This window comes from Rhynchophorus ferrugineus, unplaced genomic scaffold (assembly GCF_030347505.1).
Source record: "Rhynchophorus ferrugineus isolate W39M unplaced genomic scaffold, kcgeb_rfMv2 rfM4, whole genome shotgun sequence".
Lineage (NCBI taxonomy): Eukaryota > Metazoa > Arthropoda > Insecta > Coleoptera > Curculionidae > Rhynchophorus > Rhynchophorus ferrugineus.
In genome coordinates this window covers 4,041,352-4,061,191 of record NW_027472583.1, presented here as the reverse complement: position 1 = coordinate 4,061,191, position 19,840 = coordinate 4,041,352, and the positions used below count along the sequence as shown (strand labels likewise).

At 33.5% G+C, this 19,840-nt stretch overlaps 2 protein-coding genes across 2 annotated transcripts in view; one reads left to right on the top strand and one right to left on the bottom strand.

Moving 5' to 3' along the window:
• Positions 1-16,821, bottom strand: part of fzr (fizzy and cell division cycle 20 related) — a 62,566-nt gene extending 45,745 nt beyond the window's left edge. The window contains exon 1 of the mRNA XM_076404343.1: positions 16,069-16,821. Coding sequence (XP_076260458.1) covers positions 16,069-16,431 — 363 coding nt within the window. The 5' untranslated portion in view covers positions 16,432-16,821. The remainder of the gene's footprint in view (positions 1-16,068) is intronic.
• A 56-nt stretch (positions 16,822-16,877) lies between these two features.
• On the top strand, positions 16,878-19,602 carry Ras85D (ras-like protein 1). Its single transcript, XM_076404394.1, has 3 exons — positions 16,878-17,603; positions 17,667-17,884; positions 17,964-19,602. The coding sequence occupies exons 1-3, from the start codon at positions 17,426-17,428 to the stop codon at positions 18,147-18,149; spliced, it is 582 nt and encodes a 193-aa protein (XP_076260509.1). The 5' UTR covers positions 16,878-17,425; the 3' UTR covers positions 18,150-19,602.
• The last annotated feature ends 238 nt before the right edge of the window (positions 19,603-19,840 follow it).

The following is a 19,840-nucleotide window of genomic DNA, read 5'->3' as shown; positions in this document are numbered from 1 at the left end:
CCTTATTTTGGAACCGTTGAATGATGGATATATTAGATTTGCTAGCGGTACCCCATAGTTGAATTCCATATGTCCAAATGGGCCTGAGTATAGACTCATACAGCAATACCTTGTTATCTAATGATAACTTGGATTTGCGCCCAATGAGCCAATAAATTTGATATAATTTTAGTCCTAGTTGTTTCCGTTTAGAGAGTATGTGCTTCTTCCAGGTTAGGCGTCGATCTAAATGCATACCAAGATATTTAACATGCTCTGCTTGGGGGAGTTGACGATGATTGATATTTACTGGTGGACATGTTCTTCTACGCAGGGTAAACGTTATATGCGTGGATTTTGATTCATTGGCTTTAATGCGCCATGTCTTCAACCATAATTGTATTTGATCCAGGTGGGTTTGTAGGTTTATTGATGCTGTGACTGGATCTTCATGGGATGCTAAGATTGCTGTATCGTCTGCATATGTTGCCACAGTAGTTATTTTTGTGGTGGGCAGATCAGCCGTATACAGAAGATACAGTACTGGACCCAGTACACTACCTTGCGGAACTCCTGAATATATGGGATTTAATTCGGTATGTTCATCGCCTTGATTTACAATAAAATGTCTGTCAGTGAGATACGATTTTAATAGCTGATAGTCCGGATGAGGGAGAAGTTTCTTTAGTTTAACCTGCAAGCCCGTATGCCATACTTTGTCAAAAGCCTGGGATATGTCTAGGAAAGCAGCCGAACAATATCTTTTGGCATTTAGGTCAGTGTTTATTTGGTTTACAAGTCTATGCACTTGTTCTATAGTCCCATGCTTATTGCGAAAGCCAAACTGATGTTCTGGAATAATTTTTCTTTTTTCTATTATATAGTTTAATTTTTTTATGTATAATTTCTCGAAAACTTTCGAGATTATTGGTAATAAACTTATAGGTCGGTAGGAGGTCACATCTTCTGGTATTTTTCCTGGTTTAAGTATCATTAATATTTTAGCTACTTTCCAGATACTAGGGAAATAATTAATTCGTAGCATAGCATTAAATATATATGTTAATAGTTTTATAGCCTTTTCTGATAGTTCTTTTAAAATTTTGCCAGTAATTAAGTCATAACCAGGAGCTTTTTTAATATTAATCTCTCTCATTATTGTATGTTTAACATTTTTGACCGTTAATTTCTCGTGCGGTAAATCCATTTGAAATGGCGAATCTAGAAAGCTAGTAACTTTATTTTCGTCATCTTTATGTAGCTGAGACTGGAAAGGTTTAAAAACATTTTTTAAGTGTTTTGAGAAAATGTCGGCCTTCTCTTTATTGCTTCTCGCCCAATTATTTTCGCTTGTTTTAATAGGTGGGTTATGCTGCTGGGATCTCCTAAGCTTTTTTGTTGCTTTCCACAACGAATAGTCTGTAGCCTCAGTTGATGTCAAGTTTTCTAGGAATTCTTGAATGCCTTGGTTTTGTTCAATTTGAATTAGATCTCTCAGCTCTTTTATGGCTCTATTAAATTTTCTTTTATTCTCTTCAGTCCTTTGCTGTTGCCAATTTCGTCGTAACTTTCTTTTTTCTGCTATCTTTTTCTGTATTGTACATGATATATGTGTATTTTTTCTTGGAAATGTTTCAATGTTGGGAGTCGCGGAATATGCTGCCTCCTGTATATTTTTTGTAAGATTTATTGCTGCTATTTCTATATCCATTTCAGTTTGTAACGGTAAGTTTAGAGAGATATTTTGGTCTAAGTTTTCTCTAAATGAGGGCCAGTTAGTTCTATTATTGCACAGAGAAGGGGGTTTATCTTTGATGGTAATTTTTGAAGAAATTGTTACTATTATTGGTGAATGATCAGAAGACAGGTCGAAACATGATTCTGCCTGACACTTTTTTGGATCAATATTTTTTGTAATACAGAAATCTATTGTATCTGGTTTTTTATTTCTGTCTGAAGGCCAATATGTTGGTTCACCAGTAGAGATATGTTGTAAGTTATCTTTCCTTATGGCTTTGAGCAGTTCTCTACCTTTTGAGGTTATTATTCTTGAGCCCCACATTAAATGTTTTGCATTATAATCTCCTCCTGCTATAAATCTATTACCTAGCGTACTGAAGAATTCTTGAAATTGTTCTGCCTTGTTGTTATGTTTGGGTGGGCAATAAATCGCAGAAATTGTTAATGGTCCATGGGCTTCCTCTATGGTTATACTGGTGGCTTGCAGGTAGTCTTTGCGGAATTTTTCTTTTTCGAAATGCTTTATATCATCTCGAATTATTATGGCTGTACCTCCATGTGCTTTATCATCAGGGTGATTTGTATGATAAATCTTATATTTAGGAACTTTCAGATAATTCTTGTCCGTAAAGTGTGTTTCGGAAACCATCATAATGTCAATATTTTGTTCATTTACGAACATTTTTAGTTCCCTGGCGTGTTGTTGAAGCCCATTGGCATTCCAGACGGCGATTTTGTAGCTATTGGTTTCAGGCATTAGGCAAGTTTGCTTACGACGGTTGTGAGTAGACCAAGCATCGTACTCATTTGATCCATTAGTTTGGCCATCATATTTTCTAATCTTGAGATGTTGCTAGTTTCAGTAGGTTGAGATATTGTCTCTCGTTTTTGTGCTGAACCATTTTCAACTATTTGGGCATAAGTTATGTCTGGTTGACTTGTTCTGGTGGGTAGTGGTAGATTAGTAGTAGTGGATTGTTTTTGTTGATGCCTTTTTTCCCTTAAGGCAGGATAGAGTTTCTGCTGTAGTTGCTTGTGAACTGCGCAACCCTTGTAGTTCGCTGGATGATTTCCGTTACAGTTAACACATTTCACTTTTTCATCGCGAACTTTACGAGTACAATCTCCTGTCTTATGTTCTCCTGCACATTTTACGCATCTATATGATTTGCGACAGTAAGTCTTTGTGTGCCCGTGCGCTTGACATCTTGTGCATTGTGGTATAATTCTTTTTATATGTGGTGGTTCGCATTTAATAATATTATTTTCCAATTTGGTGATTTCATACACCGCCTTATTATTTCCATTAGGTTTTATGTCTATATAAAACATAGGCAGAGGTTTTTTTGTCGTGTGATGTCGTATATTGTGAATATTTACGACCTCGTGGCCTTTTTCAGCTAGTGCTACCTTGATGGTGTTAAAGTCCGTCCCGTGATGTAATCCTTTTAATACGAATTTAAATGTTCTCTCGGATTTTGGCCTGAATGTATGGTATTGGGTGTTTCTTTCATCTAATTCTTTTATAAGAACTTTAAAGTGATCCGCTTCGAACAATTGGATTTTAATTGTTTCATAGCTCACTGTTTTAATTGTGTAGTTCGTAGTAATGGTTTTCAATAAGTCATGGATGTTTTTTATTATTCCTACCTTATAGACTGTTATTGGTGGTGGTTTGGGAACAACTTTTTCAGGGCTTGTTTGTATGTTCTCTTCAATTTCTTCCGACAGGTTGCTAAAACTGTTTTTTGTCTCTATCGGTTTCTGCAACCAATAGTCACTGATTCTTGTTTGTTTCCTCGCGATTTCTTCTTCTGGACTTCTCAATCGTTTTTTATTAATGACTGTAGTCCATTCTGATGGTGGAGTTTGCGTTATTGCTGTTTGTTCTAATCTTATATCAAAGTGTGCAGGTGATTTGGTTGAATCGCTGTGGTTTGCCATTTTTTAATATTTTAATATTTTATTTTATTTACTTCCAGATGATAAAAAAAATAAAATAAATACATTGTTTATTTCACGCACTTCATTTTTCACTTACGTTATTTTAGCACTCGTTTTTTACTATAAATACTATAAATGAATTTCAAAAGGACTGTTGTAGAATAAGATGAAATAATTTTAAACACTAATAAAAATGAGATGCAGTCCTTTTGTCTGGTCAATGTAGATTAATGTGAATTAAAAAGTGAACGACTGTGTCTTTGGTTATGTTCGGTTCGCAACGCTTCGATTGAATAGATGCGGAGCCAAATATGGCCCGGCCGAGAGATATACAACATTTTAGAAAGACCGATGCGTTTTACGATCGTAATTTGCCTTCCACACGTTCGTTAAAATGGTAATTCCGCTCGAGATAGAAAAACGGCGTTTTTTAAATTATTAGTATTAATTGAGCTTTATTGTTTCAGTGGAGAATAACAAACTAACGTACCGGGTTTGATGCGGAAGTGCGGGAAAGTTTGTTTATGTCAGAATATACTTTCCTTGTTTTTGTAAGATGCATAAATAGATTTCAACCATTCAACAAAAGAAGATGAACAAGTTAAAGCTAGTGATGCGAGAAATATCTGTATCCACGTTCACAAAATACATACAGACCTAAACTTAATTAGCATTTGATGGATGGTACTTTCACTGGTGCACTATTAAGTTTTAAATACGGCACAGTTTTCACAGTTAGCTTAACTATAGCCTATCCAATAAAACAGCCCATGCACGTAATCAAAATTTATAACGTCAGCATGTCGCAATGTTGCCGCATAAACCTAGAGTAGTTTATTTGTCAATATTCAATATTTACTTTTTTGTTTTTGTCAGGTATACAAATAAGGTTCAACCATTCGAAAAAAGAAGATGAACATGCTATAGCTAGCGATTCAAGGAGTATTGGTATCCGCATCTAGAAGATATATGTGAATATCTACGTGTTAGAAAATACGTAAGGTTATCAATAACATTAGGTTTTCGTTTATTTACGAATCACTAGTTATTAACAACAGCTATCTAGTATTTTTCCTATGTCCAAATCTAAGATTTCAGACATAAACTTTATTGAATTTGATGAATGACTCTCACTGGTACACTCATAAGTTTAAAATGTGGCACAGTTAGCTTAACTATAGTCTATCCAATAAAACAGCCAATGCACGTAATCAAAATTTATAACGTCAGCATGTCGCAATGTTGCCGCATAAACCTAGAGTAGTTTATTTGTCAATATTCAATATTTATTTTTTTGTTTTTGTCAGGTATACAAATAAGGTTCAACCATTCGAAAAAAGAAGATGAACATGCTATAGCTAGCGATTCAAGGAGTATTGGTATCCGCATCTAGAAGATATATGTGAATATCTACGTGTTAGAAAATACGTAAGGTTATCAATAACATTAGGTTTTCGTTTATTTACGAATCACTAGTTATTAACAACAGCTATCTAGTATTTTTCCTATGTCCAAATCTAAGATTTCAGACATAAACTTTATTGAATTTGATGAATGACTCTCACTGGTACACTCATAAGTTTAAAATGTGGCACAGTTAGCTTAACTATAGTCTATCCAATAAAACAGCCAATGCACGTAATCAAAATTTATAACGTCAGCATGTCGCAATGTTGCCGCATAAACCTAGAGTAGTTTATTTGTCAATATTCAATATTTATTTTTTTGTTTTTGTCAGGTATACAAATAAGGTTCAACCATTCGAAAAAAGAAGATGAACATGCTATAGCTAGCGATTCAAGGAGTATTGGTATCCGCATCTAGAAGATATATGTGAATATCTACGTGTTAGAAAATACGTAAGGTTATCAATAACATTAGGTTTTCGTTTATTTACGAATCACTAGTTATTAACAACAGCTATCTAGTATTTTTCCTATGTCCAAATCTAAGATTTCAGACATAAACTTTATTGAATTTGATGAATGACTCTCACTGGTACACTCATAAGTTTAAAATGTGGCACAGTTAGCTTAACTATAGTCTATCCAATAAAACAGCCAATGCACGTAATCAAAATTTATAACGTCAGCATGTCGCAATGTTGCCGCATAAACCTAGAGTAGTTTATTTGTCAATATTCAATATTTATTTTTTTGTTTTTGTCAGGTATACAAATAAGGTTCAACCATTCGAAAAAAGAAGATGAACATGCTATAGCTAGCGATTCAAGGAGTATTGGTATCCGCATCTAGAAGATATATGTGAATATCTACGTGTTAGAAAATACGTAAGGTTATCAATAACATTAGGTTTTCGTTTATTTAAGAATCACTAGTTATTAACAACAGCTATCTAGTATTTTTCCTATGTCCAAATCTAAGATTTCAGACATAAACTTTATTGAATTTGATGAATGACTCTCAATGGTACACTCATAAGTTTAAAATGTGACACAGTTAGCTTAACTATAGTCTATCCAATAAAACAGCCAATGCACGTAATCAAAATTTATAACGTCAGCATGTCGCAATGTTGCCGCATAAACCTAGAGTAGTTTATTTGTCAATATTCAATATTTACTTTTTTGTTTTTGTCAGGTATACAAATAGGTTTCAACCATTCGAAAAAAGAAGATGAACATGCTATAGCTAGCGATTCAAGGAGTATTGGTATCCGCATCTAGAAGATATATGTGAATATCTACGTGTTAGAAAATACGTAAGGTTATTAATAACATTAGGTTTTCGTTTATTTAAGAATTACTAGTTATTAACAACAGCTATCTAGTATTTTTCCTTCATGTTATTAAGTCCAAATCTAAGATTTCAGACATAAACTTTATTGAATTTGATGGATGACTCTCACTGGTGCACTCATAAGTTTAAAATGTAGCACAGTTAGCTTAACTATAGTCTATTCAATAAAACAGCCAATGCACGTAATCAACATTTATAACGTCAGCTTGTCACAATGTTGCCTCATTAACTTAGAATCGTCAAAACAACATAAATAATGTCAGTATTTACTTTTCTGTTTTTGTTAGATATACAAATAAGTTTCAACCATCCGACAAATGAAGAGGAGCATGTTAAAGCTAGAGACGTAGCGAATATTCGTATTCGCATTCACAAAATATATGCAAGTATATATCTAGGACTCGCAGACAGTTTTCACACGTAACTTAACTGTAGTAGTTCAAAGTGTTTTTGTCTCTTAAACCTACGGGCAAGTGCACTATTGCAGTTGTAGTACCCGACGTTTTTATGTTCGCGAAACCTAACTTGTTTTTTTTTCGCAAACCGTGTAATTTTTTCACTGATCATTAATACCCTTAGATCTTCTGGGATATCCTCATTTCTAATATACCATGGGACGTTAAGAATGCCACAAAGAACCATTTATTATGCTATAATAATTGCAAATGTCGTCCAAGCAACCGATGTGACTTCTTAAGCCTCTTACAAAGTTCTGCTTATTACTTTTTGACAAACTGTATACACTTAATCTTAACATCGAGGAGATGCACAAGTATTTTGCTGTGTTCGCATACATAGAATTACTCCAGACCAATTATCAGTGGCAGGTAATCTACATTTTTGTATTAGAAATCCACATGTGTGGCCACTCAGTAATACTATTGACAGCTGCTTATATATACTCTACTTACAGTTGTCTCAATCAACTGGAAATGTGGTCATTGCAACTTTTTCACATTTAGGGAACTATCTTGCAGTACACAAGCATAGACATGTATCAAATCAGAAGATTCGTTACCGTATTTTATTTGAAAGTGACCGTCAAAATGTAGAATTTTAGAATCTGGCTAATCTGACCTACATCTAGAAATATCACTAAACAAGTTTTCTCAGTTACATTCACAGTACGTATTGTCCAGTATTTATACCTGAATCCAAACTGGCGAACAGAGATGAGTTGCTTTTCCTTAATAACTTCTCACCAGTGATATTAATCGATATAATGTTTTATCAACCTTTTTCATATATGAAAATGAAATATTTGATGCGCATTTGTTTCCCAGATTTCATTTTCGCAATATAAATAAGATTACTTATCATATTAAATCATATTTAGTCATTTTCAATGTCATTTTGGTCCATAAGTTATGAAAAAGGCATGAAAAAGAAAAATATGTAATACAAAATCACTAAAAAAACTTTCTTCAGTTTCATAGTAAGAAAAAAATTACTTAATCCAAACCAACAATAAACCATAATAAATGCAGTTAATACGAATCTATATTCACCCTGAGTTTATAATAATTGTATTCACCATATTACGAATTAGAACCAATTACACAGTTAAATCAGAGAAGTAAAAACATATTTTTTTTGCAATTTAGACCCAATTACAATGGTAAAAGTAATTACAACAACAATTAAGTTTGAAAAAATCACATTACACGATTTCATCCATCAACAAACGTTAATTACTCCATAAAATTAAGTCCATTAGAACTAATTATACGTGATAGTGCGAGAGATTTTGTTGACTCTTGAAATATATCCGATCAAAAATGATTTTTGCAAAAACTTTGGAAATTTGGAAAGAGAACGCTTCGCAGTGTTTCATTTTTACTTCATTGTTATGAGGAAATAAAATTAAAACAGTTAAAAATAATCCAAATGTCTATTTTTAGATATATCACTCCTAGCACTCTTCAAAACAGATGGCCCCTCAGATTACAGTTCACATCCCTCTTATATAGAAGAAAATATCGCAAGGATGGACGTTGTAGTTGTCCTGTCGGTACAGCTTGTAGTTCTAATAAAATTATGTTTGAGTATCGTCTGTACCTTCGCCCATCAGTTTGCTCTCTTGAAGACCTTCGAAATGGCCCTGTTTCTATACAAATCTCCAAAGTGCCCCTCTATGGAATGGGTTTTCAAGTTTTGGTGACCTGGCTGATTGGAGGCCTGGCACCTTTAACTGTGATGCATGTACTGGGAATCCACAGACCAGAGGTGATTTTCAAAACTTGAATGTTTCTTGCTTGGAACAGCTGATGGCTAGGAGTCTTTGATCACCTTCGACCCAACTTTTGCGACCTTACTGCGACTATATTGTCCGAACTCCACCTAACTACAGCGAGGAATACTTCGAGCAACTATGGAACGATTGCCAATCCAACGTCAACCTGTCTTCTTCTCCTGATAATTAATTTAAATCCGGTTAATTGAATGAATTCAAAAGAGAACAGCCTTATGCTGCGCCAGTTATAAAATGAGAAAGGGTTTTAAACACAGAAAACTATTAATTTACTATTAAAAAACTATTTTATTAATCGAAAGAAGAGGCGAAGAAGAGAGTTGAACTCACTGACACTGATATCTCACTCGTAACACCATTCAAAACAGATGGCCCCTCTGGTCACAGAATAGTGAGTGAATATACGTCATCAAGATGTTTAATGCATTATCTGCCCCAATTTGTAAATTCGTTTTAGAATCAAACAATCTTTTCCTTCTTATTTTATTCTTATCAAAAAGAGACACAATTCTGTCTATTTAGTTCAAACACGTAAACGAACGAGCCTGTCAAGGTCGTCCAGACGTACGCAAAATTATTAAAAGCATTAGTAGTAAGAAGAGGTTATGACTCTAACCTATAAATTATCGCGGCTGTATAATTAACTATCGTTTTTAGACCTACCATAATATTAAAATAAATTATATTTGATAAAATTTTTGATCAATTATTTTACTTAGATTAGTATTTTGTTGTATGTCAAAGCCAAACTAAATTAAAATTTAGAGTTGACGCGGCAACATTGCGACGTCTTGACGTCACAAATTTAGTTGACGTATGTACAAAATAACTTTGAATAAACTATATATGTTAGTATATTTAAAAAATCTGAATTAGTTTTTCACGCACTTAATACATGAACACGACGAGACGAATATTCTAATTTGAACCGAATTCTCTAGACTGAACTTCTAATTATGCACCCTAGCCCAATAAGTAATACCCGTTAAATTTGCACAGCGCCAAGCTTATCTAGCGATATTTCAATTACCGACATACGCTCCGACTTTCCAACTTTCGAAACAATGAAAAAAAAAACAATTTAATCTCATTCTCGGACTGTGTCAAATCAAAATACGAATTTACGGCGGAGATGACTTAAAAAAACTAATCGCGCTCGGATTCTCATCGCCAACACAAAAGGATCGAGTCATCCAGCTTCGCGGACGTCACCAAGTAACCCCCGCAGAAGGAGGAGGAGGAGGAGGAGAGGAGAAAAAACCCAAACGAGACCATAGTTACGGCCGATAACGACTTTTTTCTCTTCGGTCGAAGTACGTGTCTATTTCGAAAACGAAATCTAGCGAGCGCAGCCATGTGAAACGTGAAGCAATGAATTTTTGGTCCAAAAACGGTCGAAATATGCGTGAAAAATCGGTTTTCGGTCGATTGCATCGATAAAAAGTTTGATTGAAATCATTTCGAGAACGGATCGTAGATCCGCGACAAAAAATCTCGGTTTAATACCGCCGCGGTGTGTATTGAATTCAAGAAGAAATACGAACTGGCCCGTACAGTTCTGGTTTCAATTATATCACTTCTCAGTACTGTTAACCGTTGAATATTGATTTTTAATATTATACTCAAATATTATAATGTAAACGGGCCTCCATTAGATTAATTCCTTCTCTGAAAATAAGTCCATCATCGTTAGTCTTTTGACACTTATCTAATTTTCTTCTAACTTTATACTAGGGATGCCGAAAAAATATCTATGTATTAATTTTTTGATAAAAATATCGATATTTCTGGCCGATATATCGATATATCAATATTTTTCAATATTTAAAAAAAAATTGTAAAGTATTGTTTATCGATAGTCGCCACTTCCCCATCTTTCAGGCTATTTATGGATTCCATATTATTTCAAATTTCAAATAACGATGTATCTTTTGAGACTATCCAAGAATCGACCATTTGTTGATATCCTCATAAGTAGTGAAGCGCTGCTCAGACAGGTCACGACTCATATATCGGAACAAGTAGTAATCAGAAGTAGATAGGAGGTAGGTTTGGAAAATACAGCACTTCGCATGTTTCCAAGTATGTTTTCACCAGTTTTGCAACATAGGAACATTGCAACTAGCATTTTTGTTCTGCTCGCATTCCGGCCGTTTTTCGCGCAGTGCTCGTTTTAACTAGATTAATTATAGTTGATAGTGATCCTCATTAATGGTCCCCATTAATTTCCCTCAAATTGAAAACAGGTAAAACTTTCCGCAAATGCGATTTACTCAGTACAGTTTCAGACATTTTTAATGCCCTGAAAATGTTTTTATTCACACTTTGAAGAAATAGAACACATACCGTGAGGTTTCAATATGAAGTGAGTTACAAACGTACCCGATGCGATTAACTCAATGTGCTCAAATCCTTCAAAATTAATTTTTAGGTCCATGTCGACTTACAAGATGTACATAAGGAGTTACAATATAACATCAAATCGACTGCGTATCGCTTCGTAACCAACGAAGAACTGTAGGATGACCTCGAAATCAAAGCGATAATGAAGTGATCCAAAATTTCGTTTTAAAACATGAAATAAGGTTGCTAAATCACAGCAACGTAGAAGCAATACAGCTACTGGACAACACGCCGGAAATCACAAGATTGAAGCGAACCAAACCACACGAACTTGTGTAGTGTATAAGCGTATAGTCTTATTTTAATTTGAGTAATACTGATGTATTAATCCCATACCTGCCTTGCTTGTGTATTGATACAAGTAAAACAGAACAGTAGTAACGAATTGATTTGTAATCATTTATGCATATAAGGTTAAAAACAAAAATAACAATTATATATTAACGAATCGTTAATAATAATTTTCATGTTATTTTGTCAATGAAAGATACACCTATTAAAAAAATGTAAAATTAGCACATTAATTTCTTTTAAAATATGAACAAACCTACACCACGACAGTCAATGTTCAACGCCCACTTTGCCAATAATTTTTTTAATATGAAAATAAGAATATTTGCTCAAAAAGTTTAGTCATACGCCTAATAAACCAGAAACCACAATTCGATAATAAAAATCTTATATAGTGCGCAAACACATACGCGGAGCTGCATTTTTTCCTCGTTGCACATCGTGGCAAAGTTTTTCATTTGAAAAAAACCTTGAAAATTGATTCTACGTTACAGCGCCGACCACTGCCACATATTATAGCATATTACCATTATATTAAAACGCTTTGTGGTATAGAAAATTATTTAATTACATCGATTTTCCGATAGCCAAGGCTCTCGGGCAATCGTATAATACATTTTCATTGGATTCTCCCCGCGAGATATTTAAAAATATATACCGGATGCGTACACATTACGTACGGGGCGTTGCAACAGGCCCACTACAAATGGAAACCGTTGGATATGGTTAAGTTGTCGGTAACAAAACGGTTTTATACAAAAGGGTCTTTCAAATCAAGAGCGGTTAGTTTTCTGTTAAATTATCGAATAAAATAGAAATGGCAATATTACAGAAAAAATAATGGGATATTTACGGCTCATCCGCTTAAGGAATCGATCATTTCGACGTACCTTAACAATGAAGCATCTATAACAAAAAAATATACATATATCATGTAAAACCCAGGAAAAAATAGAAGAAAAAAAGGAGGCTACGAAAGAACTGGCAACAGGTAAGAACTGTACACATAGATAACGCAATAGCACTTTTATTGAAAGAGTTGATCAAAAATGACCAAAACCAAGAAAGTTAAGAACACTTGGAAAATCTGACAAACATCCAGCAGTATAACCTACTAGAAGCAACAAAGAGAAGGCTGATATACTCTCACATCACTTAAAAAATAGAAATTGCTAGTTCCGTTGTAAATATAAATAAAAGTTCCTAAAAATTAAGTTTTTTTGAAAAGTTAAACTTTAGATTATTACGTAATATTGAGGGTCGACAACTGACAAAAACCTAATATCAATCAATTATTGTGTATATTAATATTATATTACTAATTATTATTTATATTGTAGCAACCTTGAGGCATGTCGAATTTTACACCGTGGAATAACGGTCTACAGAATACCCAGAAATATAATCCCAGATGTTGAACATGGACGGGGTGCCAGCAGCGCCAACTAGAACCCGATAACGAATAACTGGCAACCCCGAGACGTTTATCTGGGATGTTATTGAAGGGTATTTCCATTCATTCAGTGCTCATCCATCGTTTGGTTTAGACGTGCCACCATCGACTGCCCAAGCCTCGTCGTATTTTTCACATTTTTTTATATAGCCAATAAATAACGGTCACATAATGTAAACACCACTGTTTCATTTCGTTTTACCTCCATTCACCGAGCCACATCATTTACCCTAAAATATTAATAAAATAGTAATAAATGAGTGGCACCTAAGACATAAGGCCAAAAAAATATGGAAACGAAATTTGATGGTACCATCTAAAACTTGCATTTCCTTGCTAGTAATGAAAACCAAGTTCTATAAGAGAGCCCAACAGCTGCTAATAAGTAAAAGATATAATAGCAACCAATAAAATATACATATAATAATTATGCGAAAAGTTTTTAAAAATAAAGATGTTGTTCAATATGATCCTGCCTAAAAATGGAAAATATCATTTTACACGGTTAAAATAAAACATAAATATATGTTATTTTCAAAGCTCGTATAGTCTGTGCTTCAGTAATTCCGATTAAACCGATGGTAAAACTACTCAATAGACGAATAATCTTATCATTCGCGTGGAATTAAATTTACATTCGCCGGGGTAAACATACTAGTCGACGATACTCCTTATCTAACGCTACTACAACTCGTCGTTACTCGGAATCAATCTGAATTTAAAACGAACAATATAACACCACAGGTCTTGTTATGAGACCTGAGGATTTCTCGCGACTATTTATACATTATTGGATTAGAATGTACGCTGGGTAAGCATCGACGAGCAGTTCTCATAAATCATAAGCTCTTTCAGAACTAACTCCGAATCTCAACGTATAAAGACAATTAAATTTATACGCTCCGCTGGAGGACCATTAAGTAAGCCTCTCTCGAAACGGGCCAATTCAGGAACCATCGCTTATGCAAATTCCCCACCCGCAGACCAGATGAGATATTTCTGGTGGTTTCGGCGGCATTAAACCCATCGGTTACCATTCGGGTCCAAGAATAAACGACGATGGTATAAAAAGTCGCTCCAATCCGACCATATGTAGCCCGTCTGGGTATTGTCTGGCTCCCAATGAATGCGCCTTCTTCGAGAGTCCCCCCTTCGACGCCCACCGCTACCACCGACGTCAACCATCAGCTGTGAGATCAGCTGATGCGAACCGTACGACGAAAGAGGCTGTCTGGTGCAAAAAAAAACGGCATAGTCCGGTCGAAAACGTCCGTAATTAGATTCGTACAAAAAGTTTATCTCGCGTAAAAAAGCCAGAACTAATTCAACCCGATGGTTGGCGGAGGAACCACCAGCCTGTCCTTGGAACCGATGTATTCGTCTATGGCAAACCGTATTAAAAAAACGCGAATTTAATTTACATTACTTATTTTTATTTAAAAAACACTTGGATGAACAATGCCTTGGATTAACATTTTTCTTTCTGCCTACTGTAAAACGCTATATTCGACTTTACATCACGTTAATTATACAAATATGTTTTCTCCATCAAGTTAACTAATCAATAAGTTCAACTCACACCACCGAGACGTATCCTAATGCGTGCCTAACCTCCTACAGTTCCAATTACAGGACTATGTGACACATCAACGCACATGTGTTTTATAAATTATAAACAGCTTAAAACACTCTGTATTAAAAATATATAATTATTCTCTTAATACCTCATTCAATCTCATACTTTACTATTTTGTCCACAAAGCTATAGATCCGTCCAAAAAACGAGTCGAAAATATAGTACGCAAGTAGTTTAACAGCAACTTATTATTTGTACTTTTTAACATTCCAAGTAACACTCATTTTACAATATTTGACTGATATGGAATTGTTATAAATAGCCATTTAACATATTTATATTTATTCATAGCATAAATCATACACAGCTTAAGTATATTACAAGTACCTAAATATTCCTATCATACATGACACAACGGTAAAATATTGCTACATTTACACAGTCCTTACTTATTATTAATTATTTTATTACCTTGTCCACAAAGCCATAGAGGTGTCTTAAAAACGATTCAAAAAATATTATGCAAATAGCTTTATCACTATTTATCATTTGTAGTCTTTAATATTTGAAGTAAAACACGTCCTACAATATTTAATAATAATAAAGTCCGATATCGATTTGTTATAAATATTGATTTAACATATTTACATTTATTGAGGCTCTAATATAAAACATAGACAGCTGGAGTCTATCTGTATTAAAAATATATACGTATTCTGATCATATATCACGAAATTTTAAAATATTGCTGCAATCACTCCCTGTTAATTATTTTGAGTTTGCCCACAAAGGGATAGAGCAGACACAAAAAACGATTCGAAAAAAAGATGTATAAATCTTTTTACTGTTTAATATCCGTGGTAAAATATATTTTATAATATTTAACACAATGTAGTTTGAAGTCATTTTTAACAAATATTGGTTCAACATATTTGCATTTATTCAAGCACAAACATAAACTATTGATATATTATAAATTATTCCATGGTATGCATATATGTGCGATGCATAGAAAAGGTTGCGCCAAGATTAGATACCCTAGGTGACCCTATGATAGCGATGATACCTTCGCCGAGAATAATTTAAATATTTAGATAATAGTTTTTTTAATATAGGTCTTAAAATATTTCATCTACCACACGAACGATAATTTTACGAATTGCGTCAGTAATTAGTAGTCCTCCTTTCTACGCCTTTTTTACTAACTCTCCCAGAATGTTTGCCAAAAATAGCAAAAGCACTAATGACTTAGAAATATTTGGACAAGAGTGTGGGCATATTTTTTTTTTTAATCATGATCAATGATACTTTTATATAGGTTCTTAAAATGTTAATCCAAAGTACTATAATATGATAAGATAATATGTTATACACCAAGTAAATGTAATAAAAAAGTGAAATAAAAATTAGTATATATGCAATAGTGACCATAATACACTTTATAACAAAAATAAGTGTGAACACAAACAAGAATAATAAACTTACTTACATTGTACTTTCAGAAAACTACAAATAAAGTTATTTTAATTATTTAAGATATATTTCATTAACAAAAAAATATCATAAAATGATATCTCACAAAAATCTGATAAGATATATTATATTTCAGTCAGTTAGGTTAGAAAACCATAATTTTATTAAAAAATATATCAATAATCTGTGATGCACTTACCTTTGTTGGGGTACCATATCGAAACAAGTTTCTACTCTTTACTGGAGTGAGTGCTTGTCTATCTTCACACTGGCTCTTCACATCCTCAATTTTCTCACCTAGTATTTCATTCCTTAACAAAGTATTATACACTGATGAGTCTCTAGAGTTTTCACCATTTTCTCTATTTGTCTTTTTGCCACTTTGTGGAGTCTTATTAGGATCAGGCATAGTTGCAAAGCATTTTTCCCAATTATTATCAGCTCTACATGGTATAAACCGGTCATAATTGCCTGAGGGAGGGTTACGAATAGTATCGAAGAGATTCCGCGCCACTCTAAGTTTTCGTTGTTGTAAGATCGCACTGCTATTTTCTTCTGACATGATTATTGTGTATAAGTATTACTAGAGCTGTTTGTAGAATTGAAATAAAATTTGGTATAAATCACTTCTTATTCAAACCACATGATAATCAATTAATAAACATAATAACCGTCACTGTCCATGTCAACTGTATATTTTAAAACATCTAGGAACCCAAGTATTGATGATTACCGAACGGATTATCGAGAACACCAACACAACAGATATGTTTTCCTTAAACTTCCTGGAGGTGTGTAGTGCACTCCAAAAAGGCCTTCTAATAAATGAATTGTCTGATAACTCCTCGTTGAAAAATTGTTACGAAAACTCATTAACAATACCCCCACTATTTTTCATTGGGACTTTAAATATTTAAATGGCCATTTATACGAAGAGCATCAACGCCAATTTTGAAATATGACAGTTGACATAAGAGGTTCCATAAAATCGTGTTCATACAAAACCCGTTTTTTTAAATTCTTTAGAGAAATATATTTTGCATTAAAGTTTTTTCCAAATTCTATGCTTGTTTTTATTATTTAAAAAGAAGAAAATATCAAAACCAACTTTGTGCTATTAAAATTAATCAGAAAACATATATTCCACATAATGGAACACACCTTTGGTGACTAACCAAAAAAACCAAGGAATGACACTTGAACGTCCACTTTGTGTTGTTTTAGTTCCCGATTTTTAAAACTAATTAAATCCAATTAAGTAACTATTTAACACATTTATGAGTAATCCTAAAAAAGCTGCAGCATTTTCTCGAGTGATATCCACAAAATGCTTTAATATCCTGCGGCCAAAATAGAAGACTAATAGGTTACTAATCCAGCAGTGCAATTTTTACTTTTCTGTTCTGATATTCAGTTTTATTTTGGCAAATTAGTGAAGTAGATTTGTGTTGTTCTTCTCCGTGATCCTTCTTTTAAGTGTCGCAAAGTCTACGCCCGAAAAAACGTGAACATATAGCAAATTTATCTCCAATATCACTTGAGTTTTTTTTTCAACAATGACTGAATATAAATTGGTTGTAGTAGGGGCTGGAGGCGTAGGTAAATCTGCTCTAACTATTCAACTGATACAAAATCATTTTGTGGATGAATATGATCCAACAATAGAAGATTCATACAGAAAACAAGTGGTAATAGATGGTGAAACATGCCTTCTTGACATATTAGACACAGCTGGTATGTTTCCTTGATATTCTAGAATTAACATCACCTCACCTGAAATATACATGTTGCTTTTAGGTCAAGAGGAATATAGTGCGATGAGAGACCAGTACATGAGAACTGGTGAAGGATTTTTACTTGTTTTTGCTGTAAATTCTGTGAAAAGTTTTGATGACATTGTTGTGTATCGGGAACAAATTCTTAGAGTGAAAGATACAGAAGAAGTCCCGATGGTGCTTGTTGGGAATAAATGCGATTTAACTGGGTGGGCCGTAGATATGGGCCGGGCTAGTGAGGTAACTGCAAATGTAACACCTTAAATGGATTATTACAGTAGTTATTATTCAATGATTCTCAATCATTATGTTGTTTCAGATAGCAAAGCAATATGGAATCCCCTTTATCGAAACATCTGCCAAAACTAGGATGGGTGTAGATGAAGCATTCTACTCATTAGTACGTGAAATAAGAAAGGATAAGTGTAGTAGGGGTAAAAAATCACACAAGTATCCTGGTCCAGGCAGGGGGTTACCATTTAAATTACGTTGCAGTATACTTTAGGTAGAAGTTATAAGAAAACAAATGAACTAGGTTTGGTTAAGGTGACTAACTACTGGAAAATATGTTCCTCAATTGCCAATCATCCATCTTTGTAATCATTAACTAAATTCAGTCTCAGTTTTCAAGCGGTCAATCAAGTTCTCATTACTTGGCAATTGAGGTCTTGCTCCCAAAGTGGTCCCTGACCATAGACTACTGGATATTTAACATTAACATCTCGTTACGTACCGATATATTCTGATTATACTTTTTTAAAATGTTGATTGTGATCAATTCCAACCTGATAAGTGACAAAAAACATACAATGTTTAAATTAAGAACATCGGAGATAATTCAGTGATATCCATTAGTCTGCAACTCAAAAAATACTTGGAACGGTTTGGAAAGGTAATATAGGCTAGTGATTCAAACAAAAACAAAATAAGGCAGAAAAATAAGTTCTAAACTCTAGAGGATATTATATTAGTCATCAAGGGTTGAAGACATATATTTTTATTACCATGCCTACAAAGAAAATTATTGAACAAAAATCATATGTATATTTCTTATATTAAAAAATGGGATGCTGTACATATTGTATTTTCTAGATATTGTACCATCAAATGGTGTAGCTAGAAAATATACTCTATACAGAGAAGGTGTTGTTCGACAATTTTCACACCCATCGAAATTCGGTTAGAACCACGCTTTTTAAATTTAGCTTATTATGTTGAAGCTGTACCAAGCAAAATACTAATTTTCCTAAGGGATTTTCGACTGAGAGAAAAATAAACATTTATTATCTAAAATACGTTGTATATATTGTAAGAAGTTGTACGCATTATTTCCAAAAAATATGTATATCTACGCACATTCAAATGTCAAATAAGGGTTTTCGATGATTTTTTCAAGTTGGCGTACCACAAATTCGAAAACAAAAACTGTCAACAACGGTCGCTCATAGTCGCAGTAAGTCTTATTTCCAATGATGAGCATAAATTCGCCAAAAAGAAACTCTTACGAATACCCAGCCTAGTACAAATCTTCGATATTATTTTGTACTTAAACCGACAAATAGTTTTTAGTCCAAACAATGGTCTGATACATAGTTCTTTCTTTTAAATATGTACGATCTGTTTTCTCTTTGGCGGATTTATCTCAGGGCAAATATACGAACGTAATTTTTTCCCAATCATTTTTTCGTATGTTTTAAGTAAGTTTAAGCAATTAGTATACCCAAAAAAAAAAAATGTTAGGGTGAGTCATTTTTTTATTAGTTTTTATGTTATTGTTAAGCTTTCTTTGATTCTGAATTTTTCTAATGAGATTTTATTGAGGTCCCGGTCTTTGACGACAAGAAGAATAAGATGAGAATATATTTTGCCTTTCTTAAAATAATAAAAAGTTATAGCAATTAATAGAGTATAGGTAATAATCTACTAAACAATTATTAATAAAAAAATCGTTAAGAAAAGCATTGCATTTATTTTTGATCTTGTTTTCCCGAAACGGTATCTGTAGATTTATTCGCATTGAATTCGCTAAATAAAGAGGTATATGCAACCGTACAAAATTCCCAAAAATTTATCTAGACACCCTATCCTGGGTAATTATCTAAAACCTATTGATACTTATCAGATATATAATATTTTTATAATGATACTTAATTGTATAGAGATATAAGGTAACTTACAAGTGATTTATAGGAAATG

Coding starts and splice junctions, on each gene's coding strand:
- Ras85D (XM_076404394.1), top strand. CDS start 17,426: ATGACTGAATATAAATTGGTTGTAGTAGGGGCTGGAGGCGTAGGTAAA. Junction 17,604..17,666: donor TGACATATTAGACACAGCTG/GTATGTTTCCTT, acceptor TGTTGCTTTTAG/GTCAAGAGGAATATAGTGCG. Junction 17,885..17,963: donor ATATGGGCCGGGCTAGTGAG/GTAACTGCAAAT, acceptor ATGTTGTTTCAG/ATAGCAAAGCAATATGGAAT.